The sequence below is a fragment of the Pteronotus mesoamericanus genome, unplaced genomic scaffold (genome assembly GCF_021234165.1).
Source record: "Pteronotus mesoamericanus isolate MK-2021 breed Mesoamerican mustached bat unplaced genomic scaffold, CSHL_Meso_final contig_20, whole genome shotgun sequence".
Taxonomy (NCBI): Eukaryota; Metazoa; Chordata; class Mammalia; order Chiroptera; family Mormoopidae; genus Pteronotus; species Pteronotus mesoamericanus.
In genome coordinates this window covers 78,879,310-78,897,889 of record NW_026555085.1, presented here as the reverse complement: position 1 = coordinate 78,897,889, position 18,580 = coordinate 78,879,310, and the positions used below count along the sequence as shown (strand labels likewise).

The window sequence follows — 18,580 nt, the reverse complement described above, 5'->3', positions numbered from 1 at the left end:
ATCCTCTCCTAGATAAGCCAGTATTGGAGACATTGCTTTGATTTTGGGTAGGCCAAGTTGTCGCTTGGGGTCAAATTTAATCATTTAACTTAATCTGATTTAAAAGATAGTTGCCATGATAGCTTGTTACTTATTAGTAGAATAGAAAAGGAGCAAGAAACAGAGGTCATTCAGACACAGGTGAAGTTTACATTTTGTCAGACAAATGCCATTGTTTTAAAAGGAAAAGCCTATAGTAAGTTTGACCTGGGCACATTTAGTTCAAGTCAGGGAGTTCTCTCTTTAACCAAAAAAAAAAAAAAATATGGAGAACACATAGTTTTCACCATGACCCTAAAGGTAGGCACCATTTATCTCTACTTTATACTTGAAGAAACCAACTTTCCACAAGGACCAAATACTTGCCAAATGTCACACATAAAATCAGCAATAGAGCTTATTGAATTCCTTGTCTGGTTGTCTCCAAATCTCCTCCTTCTTTTACACCATGCAACTTTTATAGTCTTACAGCACTTTATAAGGAGACTTGGGGTTATTTAAATGAAGGTGCTTGTATTTCTTATTACAAATTATATACGGTTAAGTCAGTAACTCATTAATTAATTAATGGAAGAAAATATCTTACACACCACTTTTTGAATATAGTTATCTTGGAATTACATATCTTTAATTCCATACTACCTGAGTAATCATAAAGGAGGCTTTATTTTTCAGTATAGCATTTCTCAGTTTAGGGATCTTTTTTAGCCCTTGTTCTGGCAGAATTGCCAATGAATCACCAATACTAATAAAGGGCTAAGTCAAATTCATTCTAGGTATTTAAAATCTTAAAGCTTTAATATAAACACCTTATAGAACACCAGTCCTCCATTATTATCTACAAAATGAGACAATAATTCCCAGAGATCTTCAAAGTCATCCTGACACAGGCACGTCTGCCCCAAGGTAACTCCGTAAACACTGGGAGATGCAGTTCTTGTGCTTACCTGAAGATGGCATCCACCTCAAGGCTGTCTGTGATTTGTATGAGGACTTTCTTTAAATCCGCAAGTACTGTCATGAACTCCTTTCTACCGACTGGAAAATTTGTGCCGTGTATGGTAAATAAATCTTCTTTGAGTGTCAATACAGTAACATGGTCTTCAAATGGTTTCAGATACACCTCATCTTGGGCTGTACTGATTCTCAAGTCAGCTCCCTAAAGGGAAAGAGAAAGTATCAAAGGGTAAACCTGTGAAAAGAGGGTATAAAAGGGTAAAAAGTGTCCGTGTTTGAACTCTCCGCTTTGTGTATTATTGTCAGTAGGTTTTTAATTGCCGGTTCGCTCTCCCTGTCATTCAGCATATTTCTGATATACAAATGAAAGAGAGAGAAGGCAATTTAAATAGTAGCCTTAACCAGATGCTTTACAAAGTATAAGTTGCTTGCTTATGCCTGACCTTGTTTCCTCAATTAATTAAAATAACAGATACTTAGAAACTCATACATGAATGTGATTACAAACATTTTGATTTTTTACCAGTGCACAATTGCGTATTTCAAATATATTATTTTGTGATGAATGAGGTTGTATAAGAAAAAAAGGAATAAAACTTTGAATAGTTATTAAGTTATTGTTTTAAAGGCCTTTTTTGACATTGAAAAAAAAAACAAGAAAAACTCTGCATAGGATAATGGTATAATGGGGAATGTATTGACTCATTTATGACATTCAGATTATCCTCCTTGTCTTGGTTCGTTCATATTAATGACATATAATTTCTCACCATTTTACACTTAGAGGACCCTTTTATCTCAAAGGTATTCCAAGGTATACTTCTAGTTTCATAGACACACATACACATACGTATATACATATATACATATATACTGATATATGTTATCCAGTCCACTTCATCTAATATTGGAAATATTCATTTTGGAGGAAATTTCTGTCATTGATTCAGAAGTATGAAAGGTCCCTTTAAGATACCAGATCCCCGGGCTCCATCAACATTGATCCATTTGGGATCATAAACATGTGTGCGAGCATGTCCCTTTGGCTGTGTGAGTGTTGGAGGGTGGGGTGTGAGAAAGGGCGGGAGGGAGCCTCTAAGATAACTTTGGGCTTCCTGAATATTAGAATTGCTTATGGCCCTCCAGATCCTGACAACAGCTTCTCCCATGTCTTTCTTACCTAAATTATGAATTTGGAAGTCAAAATTTATCCACACCTAAATAAACAAGTTCTCTCTTTCATTTACTTCTGACTAATACAAATGAAATAGTCAAATTCTACTTGGAAGCAAGGGGAGATGGAAAATATACAACTATGTAAATCAGCATTTGTCTAAACAATTTCATCATACTTATGTTCTTGGGAATATGACCATTATGTTTTTAATTTAAATTCCAAATCTGGTCTGAAGATCTTCTTTATTATTGAAACCCAATGAATAGACTGAGTTTGTTTAAGAGTGAAACATAGGACTGGCATAGGAAAAAATTTTCAAGATATAATATTTTTCTATTATATTATGTAAATTAATGTCAAACCAAACAAGTAAGGAATAACCTTACATAAAATAAGAGTGTAATACAGTTGAGCATAAATGGCCCTTTTTGTACTCTACCTCTAAGATAACCAGAAGCTGAAGTATGTGTTCTGTATCTTCTTCTTCTTCTTCAAGGTCATATGATATGGTAAATGTTAATTGTCCTCCAGCTGCGGTAAGCTACAAGAGAGGAGATACGTAATCATTACAAGACAGGAGGTGGGCTATTAAATCATATTTTATTTATTATTTTAAAATCATTTTATTGTTCTAGAGGGCAGGATTTGGAAAAAGCCAAGATCCCAAGAGTGCAGGGTAAGAATGACAGACATTTCTTTAGGAGTAACCTTTATATAAACCTTAGCAATCAGCAGCAAGCCTGACACAAATATCAATTCAGGTATTATTTTCCCCAGTATTGCAGGCTTGCAGAAATAGGTTAAGTTCCATGAAACCAAACAGAGCCTTTTTTGTCATTTTCCTAGTCTATAGCTTGAGCTTTACAATTTCCAAAAAGAAAAGGATCTTTGTCAAAATTGGGAGATTTCTAGCCATCCCTGAGGGTCACTCACTTTCCGAGGGTCTAAATGCTTTTAACAAAAACATCACTCCATTTGACAGGCACTTTACATAGACTCTAAGCTAAGCTGAGAAATTCTGTTGGTCAAAAAAATAAAAGAGTAGCATCAAATTTTATATTATGATAAAATGCAATCAAAACTCCCAAATAAAATACATTTTCCCATGTGCAGTCAATTATGTTTAGTTCGAATGAATGCTATTACCCCTTTTCATTAAAGAAATGTCTTTTTTTCCAATATGCATTCTAAGCCTCATACAATGTATGCTTGAGGTTTACATCTCCCGACATTGACAGTCACCTTGTAGAAAAGAAAAAAAAAAATAGGAAAGCAAGATCACTTATAGAACAGGAGTCAACATTGGAGTTTGAGTGACAGATTCAATGCAAATCCTGTTCTCTTTTAAAACAAAATTCCACTCCAGCAGTGTAAATAAAGATATTCATAAAACAAAGCTGATGATTTGTATTCTGCTGTTCCTTCCACGCTGACAACCAGAGACCCAGCATTGCAGCCATTGGCTCTCTGTAGCCTCTCAGGGCAGAGCCTGACCACAAAGCACTTCCCTGGGATGCACTGGATGGAGGAAGAGGAACCTGATTGTCTCAAAGTTGTTCCACAGGGAATCACCCATAGCTCACTCTGATTGAACAGAGTTTTTAAATTGAAGCTCTGCAATGTCTTCTAAGAGCTCATTATGTGGATGGAGCTCTATAGGAAACTAAATTTCAGAAAACTTTTATTCCCCTGACTTGGTTAATCTAATGTCTTCTTATATATAAAATAATAAATATCTGTCTGGACTATAGCACTTGGCATTATTGTGAATAATGAGAGGTGAATATATGTAAAAGGTTTTGGTTCTATTAAGATAAGCATCCAAAATATCACATAGCATGCTTGTTCAAAATCAGCCAGATATTTTCTCAGTGAGAGGTGTCTAAAAAGGCAGCATAAAAAGGATACTTTATGTATTTCAAAGAGGACTGAATTATTTGGAATTTTCTAAATTAATAAAAATGTGTAGCAGGAGGTAGGGACTGAGTCTGGGAAGGATATTGGGACATAAATCTATAATGTTGCAAAACATTTGAGCATCCAAATACATTTCAATTAATTAAATTTGGAACATATGTTTTTATTTTTCTGGAATATGGCCCCCACCACTTCCCAAAAAAGAAAAAAAAATCAACTATAATTCTCAAAATTAATTTAAGAAATTACCATACATATCCAAATTTTAAAAAAATCCTTAGAATTAAAGGTAACAGAAGGTAATTCCCTTTTTGCCAATAAAAGAGCCACAGTATAATTTCAGTCTCCAAGCTTTTAAGACTTCAGGTGAAATAGAAAAATTGTTTCTTACAATATTTAATTTGCTAATGTTTCCATACATATTTATAATACTTATAAAAATCATATGGTATATAAAATAATATAATATGGGAGAAAAATGAAGTTAAAATTTAGAAGAAAGGAACAAATAATTATATAGACAAAGAGAGGGGCCTAATGCAAATTTATGATAGTATAAAGTATAAACTAAGGAGTAGGATTAATTCAACCTATTATTCCGAGGATTAATCATAATAATAGAAAAGAAAAAATTATTAAATATTAAAAATTGCTTTTTTACTCATATTTAATAAAGCATTTTCCACCAACTATTTTTATGCATCTTTGATACCCATGCTTTGGCATTTATTAGAACCTGTTTTTGTATCATCTAAGAATTTTCATAAATGAATTCATTTTACTTCCACCTAAGTTATGTGAAAAACAATTTTTGACAGATATATACCATCCCAGATTTTTTTCTCAAGGCCCTAATTACACATTTCTATATTATTAGAATCGGTGTCTTTTTCATTTATCCTAGAGGTGTACGTTTTTGGTCACCTCTATACAACTACTTAGTCAGAGACTTATTTAAATAATATTTTAATATGATTAAGATATCCTGATATACTTTAGGAGAAAAATCCTGATATGTCTCCTAAAGCAAGGGACATAAAGGAAAGAATAAACAAGTGGGACCTCATCAAAATAAGGAGCTTCTGCACGGCTAAAGAAAACATCAGCAAAATGAAAAGGGAGTCATCCGTATGGGAAAATATATTTGCTAATGATACATCAGATAGAGGTTTGATCTCCAAGATATATAAAGAACTCACTCGTCTCCACTCCAAGAAGACAAATGATCCAATCAAAAAATGGGCAAAGGACCTGGACAGACGCTTTTCCAAGGAAGAAATACAGAGGTCCCAGAAGCATTTGAAAGGATGCTCAGCACCACTAGCCATCAGAGAAATGCAGATCAAAACCACCGTAAGGTACCACCTCACACCGGTCTGAATGGCCATGATAAACAGATCAACAAACAACAGGTGCTGGCGAGGCCGTGGAGAAAAGGGAACCCTAGTACACTGTTGGTCGGAATGCAGACTGGTGCGGCCATTGTGCAAAGCAGTGTGGAATTTCCTCAAAAAGCTGAAAATGGAACTGCCTTTTGATCCAGTGATTCCCCTGCTGGGACTATACCCTAAGAACCCCAAAACGCCAATTCAAAAGAACCTATGCACCCCAATGTTCATAGCAGCACAATTTACAATAGCCAAGTGTTGGAAGCAACCTAAATGCCCATCAGTATATGATTGGATCAAAAAATTATGGTACATTTACACAATGGAATACTATGCAGCAGAAAGAAAAAAAGAACTACTACACTTCGTGACAGCATGGATGGAACTAGAGAGCATTTTGCTAAGCGAAATAAGCCAGAGGGCAAAAGACAAATACCATATGATCTCACCTATAAGCGGAACCTAACCAACAAAACAAAGGTGCAAGGAAAATTAATACTAGCAACACTGAAAGAAAAAAGAAACCAACAGAGACAAGAGGGAAGCAGGGAGGGGTGGGCGGGGGAAAAGGAAGGGAAGGGGCAAGTCGAGGAACATATAGCAAGGACTCATGGACAAAGCCAAAGTGGGGAAGGATTGAGGGAGGGAGAGGGGGGAAGGAGGGCTGGGGAAAGTGGTGGGGGGAAGGCAGAGACAAATGCACTTGGAAAAATAAATTAATTAATTAAAATTTTAAAAAAAATAAATAAAATGGGGGAAAAAGAGATATCCTACAATTTAGAGGCTGTATCCCTAGGAATAATTACTTACTCATTCTCTGCTAAATTCTTTTGCCTCTATTTTTCCTTTAACCCCAAAATCTTTTAAACCAAGTAGCTCCTGCTATTATTTCCAGCTAACATGTCTTCCCCAAAGAGTACATAACCAGTGTATGAAAGTCTTTGTAACAGGTCAGTCATAAGACAGCACTTCTCTTCTGAGGGATGGTGTTTTGGGAGCAAAAACTTTAAGAATATGCAGAGTATAAATGTTTCTTTTGTGTCGGTGTGGATGAAGAATTCACTGCCTCTTCTTCATGTAGCTACTGCTCCATCTCCCAAATGCCACCTTTGCTGGACTCCTCCATGCCCCTGCTTCCCCACTCTCCTATAATCCTTTCAAGTATCCCAACCTTCATTCTCTACATCAAGTCCAATGTGCACAGTGCATCCAGTCATCAATTGACTTTACTTTTTCCTCTACATATTATTTATGGTTATGTATTTTTTACTGTCAAACTCTGTGATATGGGGTATAACACTCATTTTCTTCATTCCTACCCATTCTCCCATTCTTATTTTATCTACTGCACTCTGTCTTTCACCCCTAGTACTCTATTAAAGTACTCTTTGAAAAATCATTTATCAACTTTATCCAGCAACCACTAATGGATCTTTTGTTCAGCTTTATTCTTAATCTTTATGTGACATGTAATAGTTCTTAAGATTTTAACTTCTTTGTCTTCTATTGCACTAAACTGTCCTGAGACTCCTCCTCCAACCTGGTCATACCTCATCACATTTATAAATACATTTTTCTTTCTTATTGTTTATTCATTGTATGGATGTCTCCAAGACTCTTACTCCTTCTTAGTTATTTATTCTGATTGACTTTTCCATTCTTTCCATTGACTGAACTATGTTTATACCTAGTACCTCAATCTATACCTTCCATCTTGTGCCGTGTCCCTATATTAGTTTGCTTATTCTTCCATAGCAAGTACCAGAGACTGGGAGGCTTAAACTACAGAAATCTGAAATCAAGGTATCAGCTGGGTAGGTTTCTTCTGAGGCCTCTCACATTGGCATGTAGATGGTCATCTTTGCCTTCTGTCCTCACACGGTCTTCTTCTGTATTTCTGTCCTTATTGCCTCTTCTTAAAAAGACACCAGCAATGTTGAATTAGGGACCATCCTAACTATTTCTTCTTAACTTAATTACCTCTTTAAGGAGCCTTTCTCTAAATATAGTCACATTCTGAGGTTCTGGAGATTAGGACTTTAACATATAAATTTGTGGATACGTACAATTCAGCCTTGAACAGTCCTGTATTGAGTGATTGTTCAATAATGTCTCAAACACTCAAGGTACCCCAAGTTAATCTCATTATCTGGATCTTCCTAGGAGACAAACTTGATTATTTTCCCAACTTTCATGATTTGGTCAAGCCAATTGCTTTATTTTTCTATTTTAAATTGGAAACTGTAAGTGCAATACAATATTATTTTCACTTTGTTATATATATATCAGATTACTGCCTCAATCTTGTTCTCTTGAAATTCTTTTTGGCTAACTTTCTATTCCCTTTGCCACATTGCACTTACTAGGCCCCCATCAAGCATTTGAACTCAATTCTCTGACTTCAGTCTTCTTGTTGGGGAAGGTTTTATCTGTTACTTCTGTTTTTGTACTTCCCTGATGAAGACCCTTCCAGTAGTCTGGGATCTGTATCACTCAACTTTCTGTGCAGTTTAAACACTCCCCAGGATCTGTGTAGCCCTTGTTCAGAAGCTCTGTGAAGAGGTGCCCCAGGGCACGGCAGTGAACTCATGAAGGCACCGTGGGATCCATAAATGTTGGAGGAAAATATACTGGACGAACAACCAGCTCAATTTAGTTCACGATTTCAACATTAGATTAATGCTATACCCCTTTTAAGAATGTTCTTAGAATTTTGAGGGGTTTTATTTTGCTTGCTTTAATTTTCAGCCATGTCATACCTTTGTTAAGCCAAGTTTTCAGTGGATGCTGTGATAAAAACCCAGCTGGCAAACAGATCCCATTAGTAAGCAATTGTGGTTATTTATGAAGAAAAGAAATTATTATATTGTCTAAATTTATGTGCATTATCTTTTTTAAAGATTGTATTTATTTGGCTTTAGAGAGAGGAGAAGGGAGGGAGAAATATACGGAGAAAAACATCAATCAGTTGCCTCTTGTATGTGCCTCAACTGGGGATTGAACCCACAACCCAGGTATGTGCCCTGACCGGAAATTGAACTGGTGACCATTTGCTTTGTGGGACAATGCCCAACCAACTGAACCACATTAGCCAGGGCTGCATTACCTTTTTAAATGATTACTAAGTTACTAAACGGAAACATTTAAGTTGTTTTACCCTAAGTACTGTGGCATATTTCAGTTGCTTTAGAAGACACTGTGAAAAAAATACAGACACAAAGCATGCCATGAATTGAGAAAGTATGGAAACTTCTGATCTAGCCTCTTTGCATGTCTGTCTATTTTGCTACTTAGAATTGCTTAAACTAATATTCCTGCTGAAATTCTCATTCCTGTAACACTCTATTAAAATGCTGCTGTTCTTTCTTTGCCCGGCTGATATCCCACTGGTCTGAAAACTGAGGGAAAAAAGGTTTTTCAGTAATGTTCCCAAAATCTACTGAGGAATCAGTGGTAAACACAACAAATAAGAGAGCTAACAGATGCTAGAACAGGTAGAGCTCTCTGTAAACCAGTTTATTCACTAACATTGAAGAAGTCTAACAATATATCACATGACATCAGTAAGTTATGGGTAGTGTGCATAACTTTAATTTTCCACAATTTTGGACTTTGTGGACTCAATTTATTAATATTATCTTCAGGACTTTCACATTAGTTCTTTTTGTGGACAACATTGATTACTGTAATTTTACAGAGCACTGCATGTACAGCCAATAGAACATTTCATTTTCTTCTGCTGTTTAGAAATTAAACTGTCATCATTCTATTGGCTAGAGAAATATGGTCTTCCCCAAGTAGAAATAAGTGCAATTCCAGTTCACTCTGAGGCAACCCTTATGTTTACCGGATAGATGAGACTATACTTACCAGAGAGGAGAGTTGTATTCCTTTTCAGTATAAAAAGAAAGTGAATTTAATGAGAATAGTTCATTTTAGAAGGGTCCCCAAGGACCTTGCTTTTTACCCTTCTCCTTGTATTAAGCAAAATTCTTTTCAGGGAGATTCAGATATCAAGTTGAGAAGACACTGCAGGGAAAGTAGCAGCACCCATTCATTCCTGGAGATGGTTCAGTGCTAGGCTGTTCACTCTCCTGATCCTCAAATTTACTCCATTAAGAAAAGAGCAACACAAGTAGCTGTTTCCCATGAGTACCTGTTTAATTCTACCTGCAGGGCAAAGAAACAGCTTGTTTGCAAGTAACACTATAGTTACTCTGCAATATATAACCTAATGTCACACATAATAATGTAGCCTGCATGCAGCACATTGCATTAAAGATTTAATGAGGCAGAAAAGTTTTCCCTCGTGAGTGGAAAAAGGCTAAAGGTAATTCATAAAACTGAAGTATTTAGAAAAGTATTTAGAAATAGGCTACTTGTGCTGTAGTGTCTCTCTCTCTTTTTTTCCTCGCAATCTCAAGAAACATGAATTGAGGGGGAGGGATGGGTGATCTATGGAAGACAATATATCTGGGACAAAATTCTTTTCATAAAAATAAGCCTGGAGTAGTTGGTTCTCTAATGTCAGGACATCATCACTCTTATTCCACTAAATGGGGTGTAAAACCTAATATTTGCTTTTGCTTACTGGAGTAAATATTTCAGGGGGAATATACTAAAATCAAATGAGGAAAAGGCTTTGTAATATTGAACAGGATAAATGAAACATATCTGTCAATTTCAATTCAGCAGCACAAACAGAGCAAGTGATTCGCTTTCTAGATTCCAAAGCCCCAGAGGCTTAAACTCTGAAAAGGTGTCCCTCCCACATAAGTGTTTATTAATGCATCTATTCATGGAGCTGTCTTTTAACATAGAAACAGTATTCCATTTCAGGTGTTGTTATGCTTTTTTGTACATTTATAACACTGAGATTAAGAACACTTTCTCTTCTTTCAAAGCTTGATAACTGTTTGAATAGAACAGATGCAAGGAGATGTTGTATTAGAGAACAGGGAGAATTTACATGGGAGGTCTTAAAGTCTTATCACTTTTAATGCATAGAAAATGGATTGGGAGTTGTAGGTGTCAAACAGAGACAATACATTCTAGAAATGTTGGTTTGAAAGCAAGCGGCTCCATTACATAGTACAGGAATGCAAAGAAAAAAATCTTGAAGAACTCTACTGCTTGCCTGCCTTCATACCTCCCTTCTTTTCTTCCTTTCTGCTTGCTTTTTTTGCCTGCCTTCCTTCCTTTTACTTATCTTTCCTTTCTTCTCCTCCATGTCTTCTGCCTCATCCTTCTTTTGCTTTTTGGCATGTAAAGTGGAGTTCTGACAGAGTTACTTATTTTCCAATAAAAACAATGTCCATTTTATACATGCAATTATCAGAACTAATTCGAGGAAGGTCCTGACTTCGGGACTTTTTTCCTTTTAGATTTGGCCACTTTCTAACCTGGGAAGATTATACTGCATTCCTCTGTGTTTTGTATCACTTGAATTTCATACATACCCAAAGTAATGATGAAAATTATGAATGTAACAGGGCCGAGGACAGAGTTCTGCGGCAGCAGGCCAGAGACAGCCCCTTAGTATAACACTAACTGACCAGCCAGTGTCCTTGCAACTCAGTCCTCCAATTACTTAGGAAATTTCCCCATCTTACTTGTTCTTCCCAACTTTCAGCATGACTTTCCAAATCCTTACAACCTTCCTTCTAGCCAATGTTTATATACAATGTTTCTTACTGAAAATTCCAAGAGATATCCATTACAGTGTTTTGAATGGCAGAGTAAAAACAAAATAATTGTGAAAGACATATCTAGGGGAACTGAGAAGTCAACCTGAGTTTCCTATATACATTTTTAAATTAATTGTTTATTTACTTAGATGACACCAATTTAAAACTTCAGCATGTTTCCTGTCTCCTGTGTAACAAGGTAGGGTTCAATTACATTCTCCCTATGCTCAGTTATGATTCAAAGCAAATGGAATTATGAGGGTTTGATCAGGTAAGAATGCTTTTGGTTGTACGTGAAAACCAGATAATGAAGGCTTCTCAGAAATAAGTGGTCCAGAGGTAGACAAATGGAATTTTAAAATACAACAAATCATTTTTTTCCTATTTCATACATTTTCTACAAATAATTAGATCCATTTGTGGGCACTTAAATGTGTACACATCCCATGAATAGAATTGCTAAACAAAAGCTGGTAAAAAGCTTATATATACAACATCCCATACAATGCATGAGTATTTAGTGTTGATTTAAGTCTTCTGACTTAGAGAACTCTGTGCTGTACTATGACATGTGCTGATCAAGTACTGAGTTGAAATAGTACAATCTGAACAGATGTGAGTAAATGGTAGCAGCCAAAATTCTCCGAATTGCTATGTGTTAGCAAGCCCAGGCTCAAAAACAGGGGCTTTGCAACAGCTGTTTCTCTTCTGTTTACTTACTTATATTTAGATGTTCCATTAGTATTTTTGCTGTGGGTTTCATTGATTTATGTGTAAGTATTCAGCACAAAAAATACATCAAATTAATCAAATAATAAATTATGATTTTTATATATACATATGCTTCTTATTGACCTGGTCTTAATTTTTTTTAAGTTCTCGGCCATTAAAACAGAAAACTATATGTGCATGATGCATCATATTGATGGTGATTAAAGTAACAGGACACATTTTAATGCAAGTTCCATTAAGTTAAAGAGAAACACACTATTTTCACACAAATGACAAATGGATAAAAACAAAATGTATTATACTTGTGTGAAATTATGAGAACACTATAAAAAAGATACCATCACTGTTATTTTCTATTTGAAAAAGAATTTTAGTTAGCCTTTCTCTCACTGCCTAACTATTTTGTCTTAGAAAGATATTTATTACTTGGGGTAGAATGCAGCCCTTGTATCCTTTTCAAAAGTAGGGAAGAAAGTATAAAAAACAGAGTTCTCATCTTGCCCATAGATAATCTTCAATGAGAAAACCCTTAAGGACACTGAATATGGTGGGAAGAGCTGTGTGTTTAAATGAAGTTACATTATTTAGAAAAAGGTTATTTTGAAATAGCAGTCAACTATTTCCTGCAAAAGCAGCAGCCAGAACACCAGTCTTGGAATACTATTTTGATTGGATGCTAAATTGACTTACCACGATTCCCTTTTCTCCCTTCCCTTATTTGTGAACTCTGCAGGTGAGTCTTTACTACAGCAGTAGAAGCTGGTTGTGAATTTCAGAAGAAAAATTTCCCACACGTACAATGGAAACTAAGTTTCACCCCAGAAGAGTCAATAGGCCAATAAATTCTTCCATAATGAGAAGACAGAGCTGTGTTAGTTTTCTGATATGTCTATTAAATATAAGAAATATAAACTACACAAAAGATCAAGCTCATACCTGGAGATTTTCTAGACCTGAATTTGGATTGTGTTTCTGCGTTTAAATGCTGTATGGCCCTTAGGAAAGTTATTTATGTTTTCAGAGTCTGAGTCAATTTTCACTAAAATGAGCTAAATTACAGCTATCTCAGAAGTTTGTTCGGAGGGCGAAATGAGAAAATACACATAAAATTCCTCACCTAGTACCTAGCATATAGTATATATTCAACAAATGTTGTAAGCTATACTGTTTTAATAAGGATCATTTCCAAACTTAAAATGCCATACACACTTTCCACAAAACTAATCATAATAAGATTTATTTCAAAGTTCTAAATGCAGTTTAAAATTTTAGAGTTTCTGGAAGAGATCACAGTGGTAGCAGAATTCAGATCTTATTCACGTTTCAATGTTTCCTACAGTACTTTGCACAAGCAACTCACAAATAGTACATGCTACATAAATATCTGCTGAATTTTAATCAAATTCAATATATACAATTCAATATTCAATATATAATATATATAATATTCATCACTATAATTAATTATAGATGGAGAAGGCATATAGAACTAGGACAAATTAGTACCACCCTTGTAAGATATTTTGTGGTTGTTAATAAATTAGGTCTTTATTGTTTTCTCTATTCTTATCTTTCTTTACCAGTCCTAAAAAGAGAATAAAGGAAGTATGTCTAGTTGAGCTTTCCAGTGGTTTGAGTTTATTATAGGAACTTACTGTACTACTGACGGGCAAATCATGAATGCGTTCTTTTTTTTTAAATAAGAAACTTTGAGAATTTAGGAATTTTGAGCAGCAATTAAAAGGAAAACATAAATATTTAAGTCATTTAGATGTTTACACACATAAACAAACTACTGTATTTTGCCATGTATAATGTGCAAATTTTTGATGGGGAAAAAGGGTGCACATATATACAGGGGTAGTATTAATTTTGTATCTATAGAAATGTTTTGAATTATTTTATTTATGCTTATGTATTAAAAGTGTAACTCTAGAAAGCAATAACAATATCTGTATGCAAAATAAAACCCTGGAATGTGATAATTGGTTTTGTTTTTAAATATAAATAAATAAAAAATGGAATCAAAATATTAACATGAAAGATTTTTTTCCTGAAAATTTGGGCCAAAAACATGGGTGCGCAGTATACACAAGAAAATATGGGTATATAGCATTACTTTTTGCCACCTTCTATATGTTAGAATAATAGTGTAAATTCTAGCACCCACTAGTACATATTTTGTAAGTCATAAATACATTTTCAATGTGTTCTGATATAGTGACAAACAACATACTCTCTGAGTTAAGAAGACACCTAGAGTACAGATTAAAGGAACCAATGATCCCACTACGATTAGAACTTGACACCACCATTGAAGAGAGAGGCGGGCAAATTAGAGCTCATCCAAACAGGTGTGACCAGAATGTTGACGGCCATGAAAGCTGAGTGAGAGGTTTGGAGAGATCATGGAAATATTTAACTTTAAAAGGAGAAGACTTAGGGAAAATATTATTGTTTTCTTCAAACATTTGAAGGCCTATCATATATAACAGGAAGAAAACTTGTTCTGTTTGTAGCACAAAAATAGACCTATATAAGGAAATAGAAGGCAGGGAATACCTTTTAATACTGTGTTAGAATTAACTTCTAATATCTAGAACTACTGAAAATGGAATGAGCTGACTCAGAGGGTTTCTAGTTCCCTGAATATATATGAATAGGGGTCCATCTGTCAGAGATAACGGAGAAGGAATGCCTACACCTGCTGGGAGGATGGGCAAGATCTGATATCACTGGATAACTCCAATGCCAAAATACTAAGTTTTTGATAGATTGAGCTAATTTATTAATAGTTGGTTAATTAAATATAAGGGTAACTCTTTGCAATGTCCTTTGTAGAGTACCCGAATAGTAATAAACTTTCTACGCGGCTGCTCCCTGACCTGTGATGTTAGAAATGAAGCATTTATAGGACAGAATAACACATTCATTAAGAGAAAACTACTTGTATAGACAAATTTAGAGAAAGAGAATGGCATAGTGGGAAAGACTACAGCTTCTACAGCTAGATTTCTGTGAAGAAAATCGTCAGCTCTGCCTCTTATTGCCTGTGCATAAGTAGAGTAAATTACTTAATTTCTCTTTGTCTCAAGGTTTCATCTGGAAAATGGAGATAACACAGCAGTAAATACCTCATAGGGTTCTTGTGAGACTTCAGTGGAATAATCTAGAATAGTGCTTGACATTTTATAAATGTAAAATAAAGGTTAGCTGCTATCATTACATTTGTTATTGTTGCCATTGTATAAAAGTTTCCAAAAATTTGTAACCACACAGATCAAGATTCTCTAACTACCATGTCATTGTGACAAATCACTATAATCTGGATTTACAAAGTTTGAAAACAAAAAATACCACTTTTAAAATCAAGGTATACGGTCAGAATGGCCATCATAAACAGATCCACAAACAACAGGTGCTGGCGAGGCTGTGGAGAAAAGGGAACCTTAGTCCACTGTTGGTGGGAATGCAGACTGGTGCAGCCACTATGGAAAGCAGTGTGGAATTTCCTCAGAAAGCTGAAAATGGAACTGCCTTTTGATCCAGTGATTCCCCTGCTGGGACTATACCCTGAGAACACCAAAACGCCAATACAAAAGAACCTATGCACCCCAATGTTCATAGCAGCACAATTTACAATAGCCAAGTGTTGGAAGCAACCTAAATGCCCATCAGTAGATGATTGGATCAAAAAATTATGGTACATATACACAATGGAATACTACGCAGCAGAAAGAAAAAAAGAAGTACTAAACTTTGCGACAGCATGGATGGAACTGGAGAGCATCATGCTAAGCGAAATAAGCCAGGGGGCGAAAGACAAATACCTTATGATCTCACCTATAAGCGGAACCTAACCAACAATGCAAAGAAGCAAGGAAAATATGACCAGCAACACTGAAAGGAAAAGAAATCAACAGAGACAAGAGGGGGGGGGGCAGGGAAAGGGAAGGGAAGGGAAAAGTCAAGGAATGTATAGCAAGGACTCATGGACAAAACCAAAGGGGAAGAGCTGAGGGAGGGAAGGTCGGAGGGGGCAAGGGAAAGAGGTGGGGGGAAGGCAGAGACAAATGTATTTAAAAAAGTAAATAAATTAATTTAATAAAAAAATAAAAAAAATAAAAAAAAATCAAGGTATAGATAACATAAAAAAATGTAGTAGGCTTGAAAAACTAAGGGGATACAATTACTGAGCCATATATAAATCAAGCTAATATTTGCATGAAACTTGAGAATTTCAACAGTACTTTTCCACATCAGTTTATTTAATCTACGAAAACTATGTACTGTAGGTTTACTATGATTATTGTTTATTATTATATTCTAAAGATGAAGAAATGGAGGATTTTCCTCTACTCGGAGCTGTGATCTCGCCGGGCTCTGGCGAAGTTGCCGTTCAGACCTATGGAGATTAACCCTGAGATGCCGAACAAGTGCTGGCCCGGCTGGGGCTCCCCACCCGCGACTCCGTGGCCAGGCCGCGGCTGTAGAAGGAGGCCCTGAGCTCGGTTAGGCGCAGGCCTGCTCACTGCCGCTGTTTCCATTCTTCAGGAGAAAGGAGCTCGAAGAACTGCAGGGAGCAGTCAGTCCTAAAGTGTACTTCAGGCAGCAGACAATCGGGACCTCCTATGGTATCATCGGACTTGCACACCCAGTGGCCAGTAGTCAAGGCGACATGGAATTGGAGGATGCGTCAGTCCAGACACCGTTTCCTGGTGAAGTGGAGGAGTTGTCACCTTGAGGACAGGGCAAAATGCTTCGAAAGGAATGAGGCCATTCAGGCAGCGCATGACCCCAAGGCGCGGGAAGGCTAGAATCGGGAAGATGACGGTTAACTTTCATTTCCTTCTGCTTAACAACGTGCATGGCTACCCTGTGAGCGTGGGGGAAGCTCGCCTTCCGCAGTGAACCGTGGCACCGGAGCCAAGGACTGGCTGCGGCAGGACGCCGCCAGGCCTGCGGGGAGTTCACTGCGTTCGGCCCAGGGGAAGTCCGGGGTTCTGCCCGGATTCCCTGCGAGGTCACCCAAGGCCCCATCTGAAGGGACTAAGCTTTTCCCCTGCCCCCTCTTAAAATGCTTCCATACTTGTAGCAAACCGCTGTTCTCCTTTGGTTTTGTAGCTATTCTCACCCTCAAACCACACCCGAACGCCCACAGAGCCCAGCTGCGACTGAGCAGTTGGGTGTAAGCTTCAGAAGGCAAGCCTTGCCCCCATTGCACGGCTCCCCTCAGCATCTAGTGCTTTAACTGGCTGCTTTGGTGTGTGTCTGTAAGCGAAGCCCTTGGATGTGGTTTAAATTGTTTGTCTTAATAAGGAATAAAACTTTCCTGCTGATAAGGAAAAAAAAGCAATTGAGGCTCTAGGAGGTTAAATTATTCAGAGTCACATTGTTACTTCAGTGATATTGAGATACATTTTTGATTTATGTTTACATTTTTAAATACTCCCCATGGAGTCTCTCTCTCCCTCCCCCCCTCCCCCCCTCCCCCCAAACACCATCAGCGATCTTCAAAGAGGTTAAACATTGACTCAAGTGCTAGATAGTGAGGTTAAAACCTGGTTTCGCTACCTACCAACTTTTTAACCTTGAGCAAGTTATGTAATCACTTCATGCTTTCATTTTCTCATCTTCAAAATGAATGTAACAATAATAATAAATCTCATAAGGCTGTGTGAGTATTGTTTGAGGTTAAATGTTAACACATAGATTAGTCACATTGAAGGATGTTTCTCTTCTCCATTATAATTATTAATTTCTATTAACAATTAGTACTGATGGATATGTCTATTTTTAATACTTTTCTACTACAAATATTGTTACAATGGATAACGATGTGCTTAGCTATATCTTATATGTGCAACATTAACTGGTGTAAGCTTCAGAGATAGAATTGTTGTTTCAAATGTATATATCGCTGTAATTTAAAAAGGTATTGCCAAACTAACCTTTTAGATTTTGTACATACCACCACCAATAAAAGAAAATACTTGTTTCCCTTAAATCCACACCAACAGAGTATGTTATCAAACTTTTGGAACTTTGCCAATGCAGTGAGAAAAATGGCATTTTAGCAAAGTTTTACTTTGTTTTGTTGTATTAATGAAGATAGCATATTTTCATGCTTAAGAAACAATAGTATTTTCTACCAAACACTTAGACTCAAATTAACAAACTTATTTGAATTTTCTGAATTCATAGATTAATTAGGAGAAGCAACATAATCTTTAAATAAATTCTATATACCTGCTAGAAAATATAAAGAATATGTTGTACCTAGTTCCTCTCATGAATTTCTTCAATGTAGATACTTTCATTCTTTCAGATATGACACAATTTGTACATCAAAATTAATTTAATTTACCCAGAGTGACACAGTAAATATATGGACTAAGATTAGAGAGGGGATTAGTGTTATTCTGAAGCAAATGAGCTTTAAAATCATCTTTGCTATAATTATTTCAATGATTTTATTGTTTATTTTATTGCATTATTTTGATATGAAGTAATATTAACATATTTTGAAAACAAAACATATGTATACTTCTATTATTTAATGTTTTTAGTTCTCAAATTCTCTGAGATAAATTGCAATAGAAATTTGATGCCTATCAGGTAATGAAACTTCAGTTAGGTGTTCAAGACTTCTTGCTTCACTAGGGAAACTTTCTAAAATGCAG

The 18,580-nt window shown here is 36.1% G+C and overlaps 1 protein-coding gene and 1 pseudogene across 1 annotated transcript in view; one reads left to right on the top strand and one right to left on the bottom strand.

The window, feature by feature from the left end:
* LAMA2 (laminin subunit alpha 2) overlaps positions 1-18,580 on the bottom strand; it is a 525,989-nt gene that overhangs the window by 226,942 nt on the left and 280,467 nt on the right. Inside the window, exons 13-14 of the mRNA XM_054569946.1 lie at positions 2,613-2,714; positions 987-1,198 (exon numbers count right to left, since the gene is read on the bottom strand). Of these exons, the coding sequence (XP_054425921.1) occupies positions 987-1,198; positions 2,613-2,714 (314 nt within the window). The remainder of the gene's footprint in view (positions 1-986; positions 1,199-2,612; positions 2,715-18,580) is intronic.
* Positions 14,178-16,941, top strand: LOC129067811 (ubiquitin carboxyl-terminal hydrolase isozyme L1-like; annotated as a pseudogene).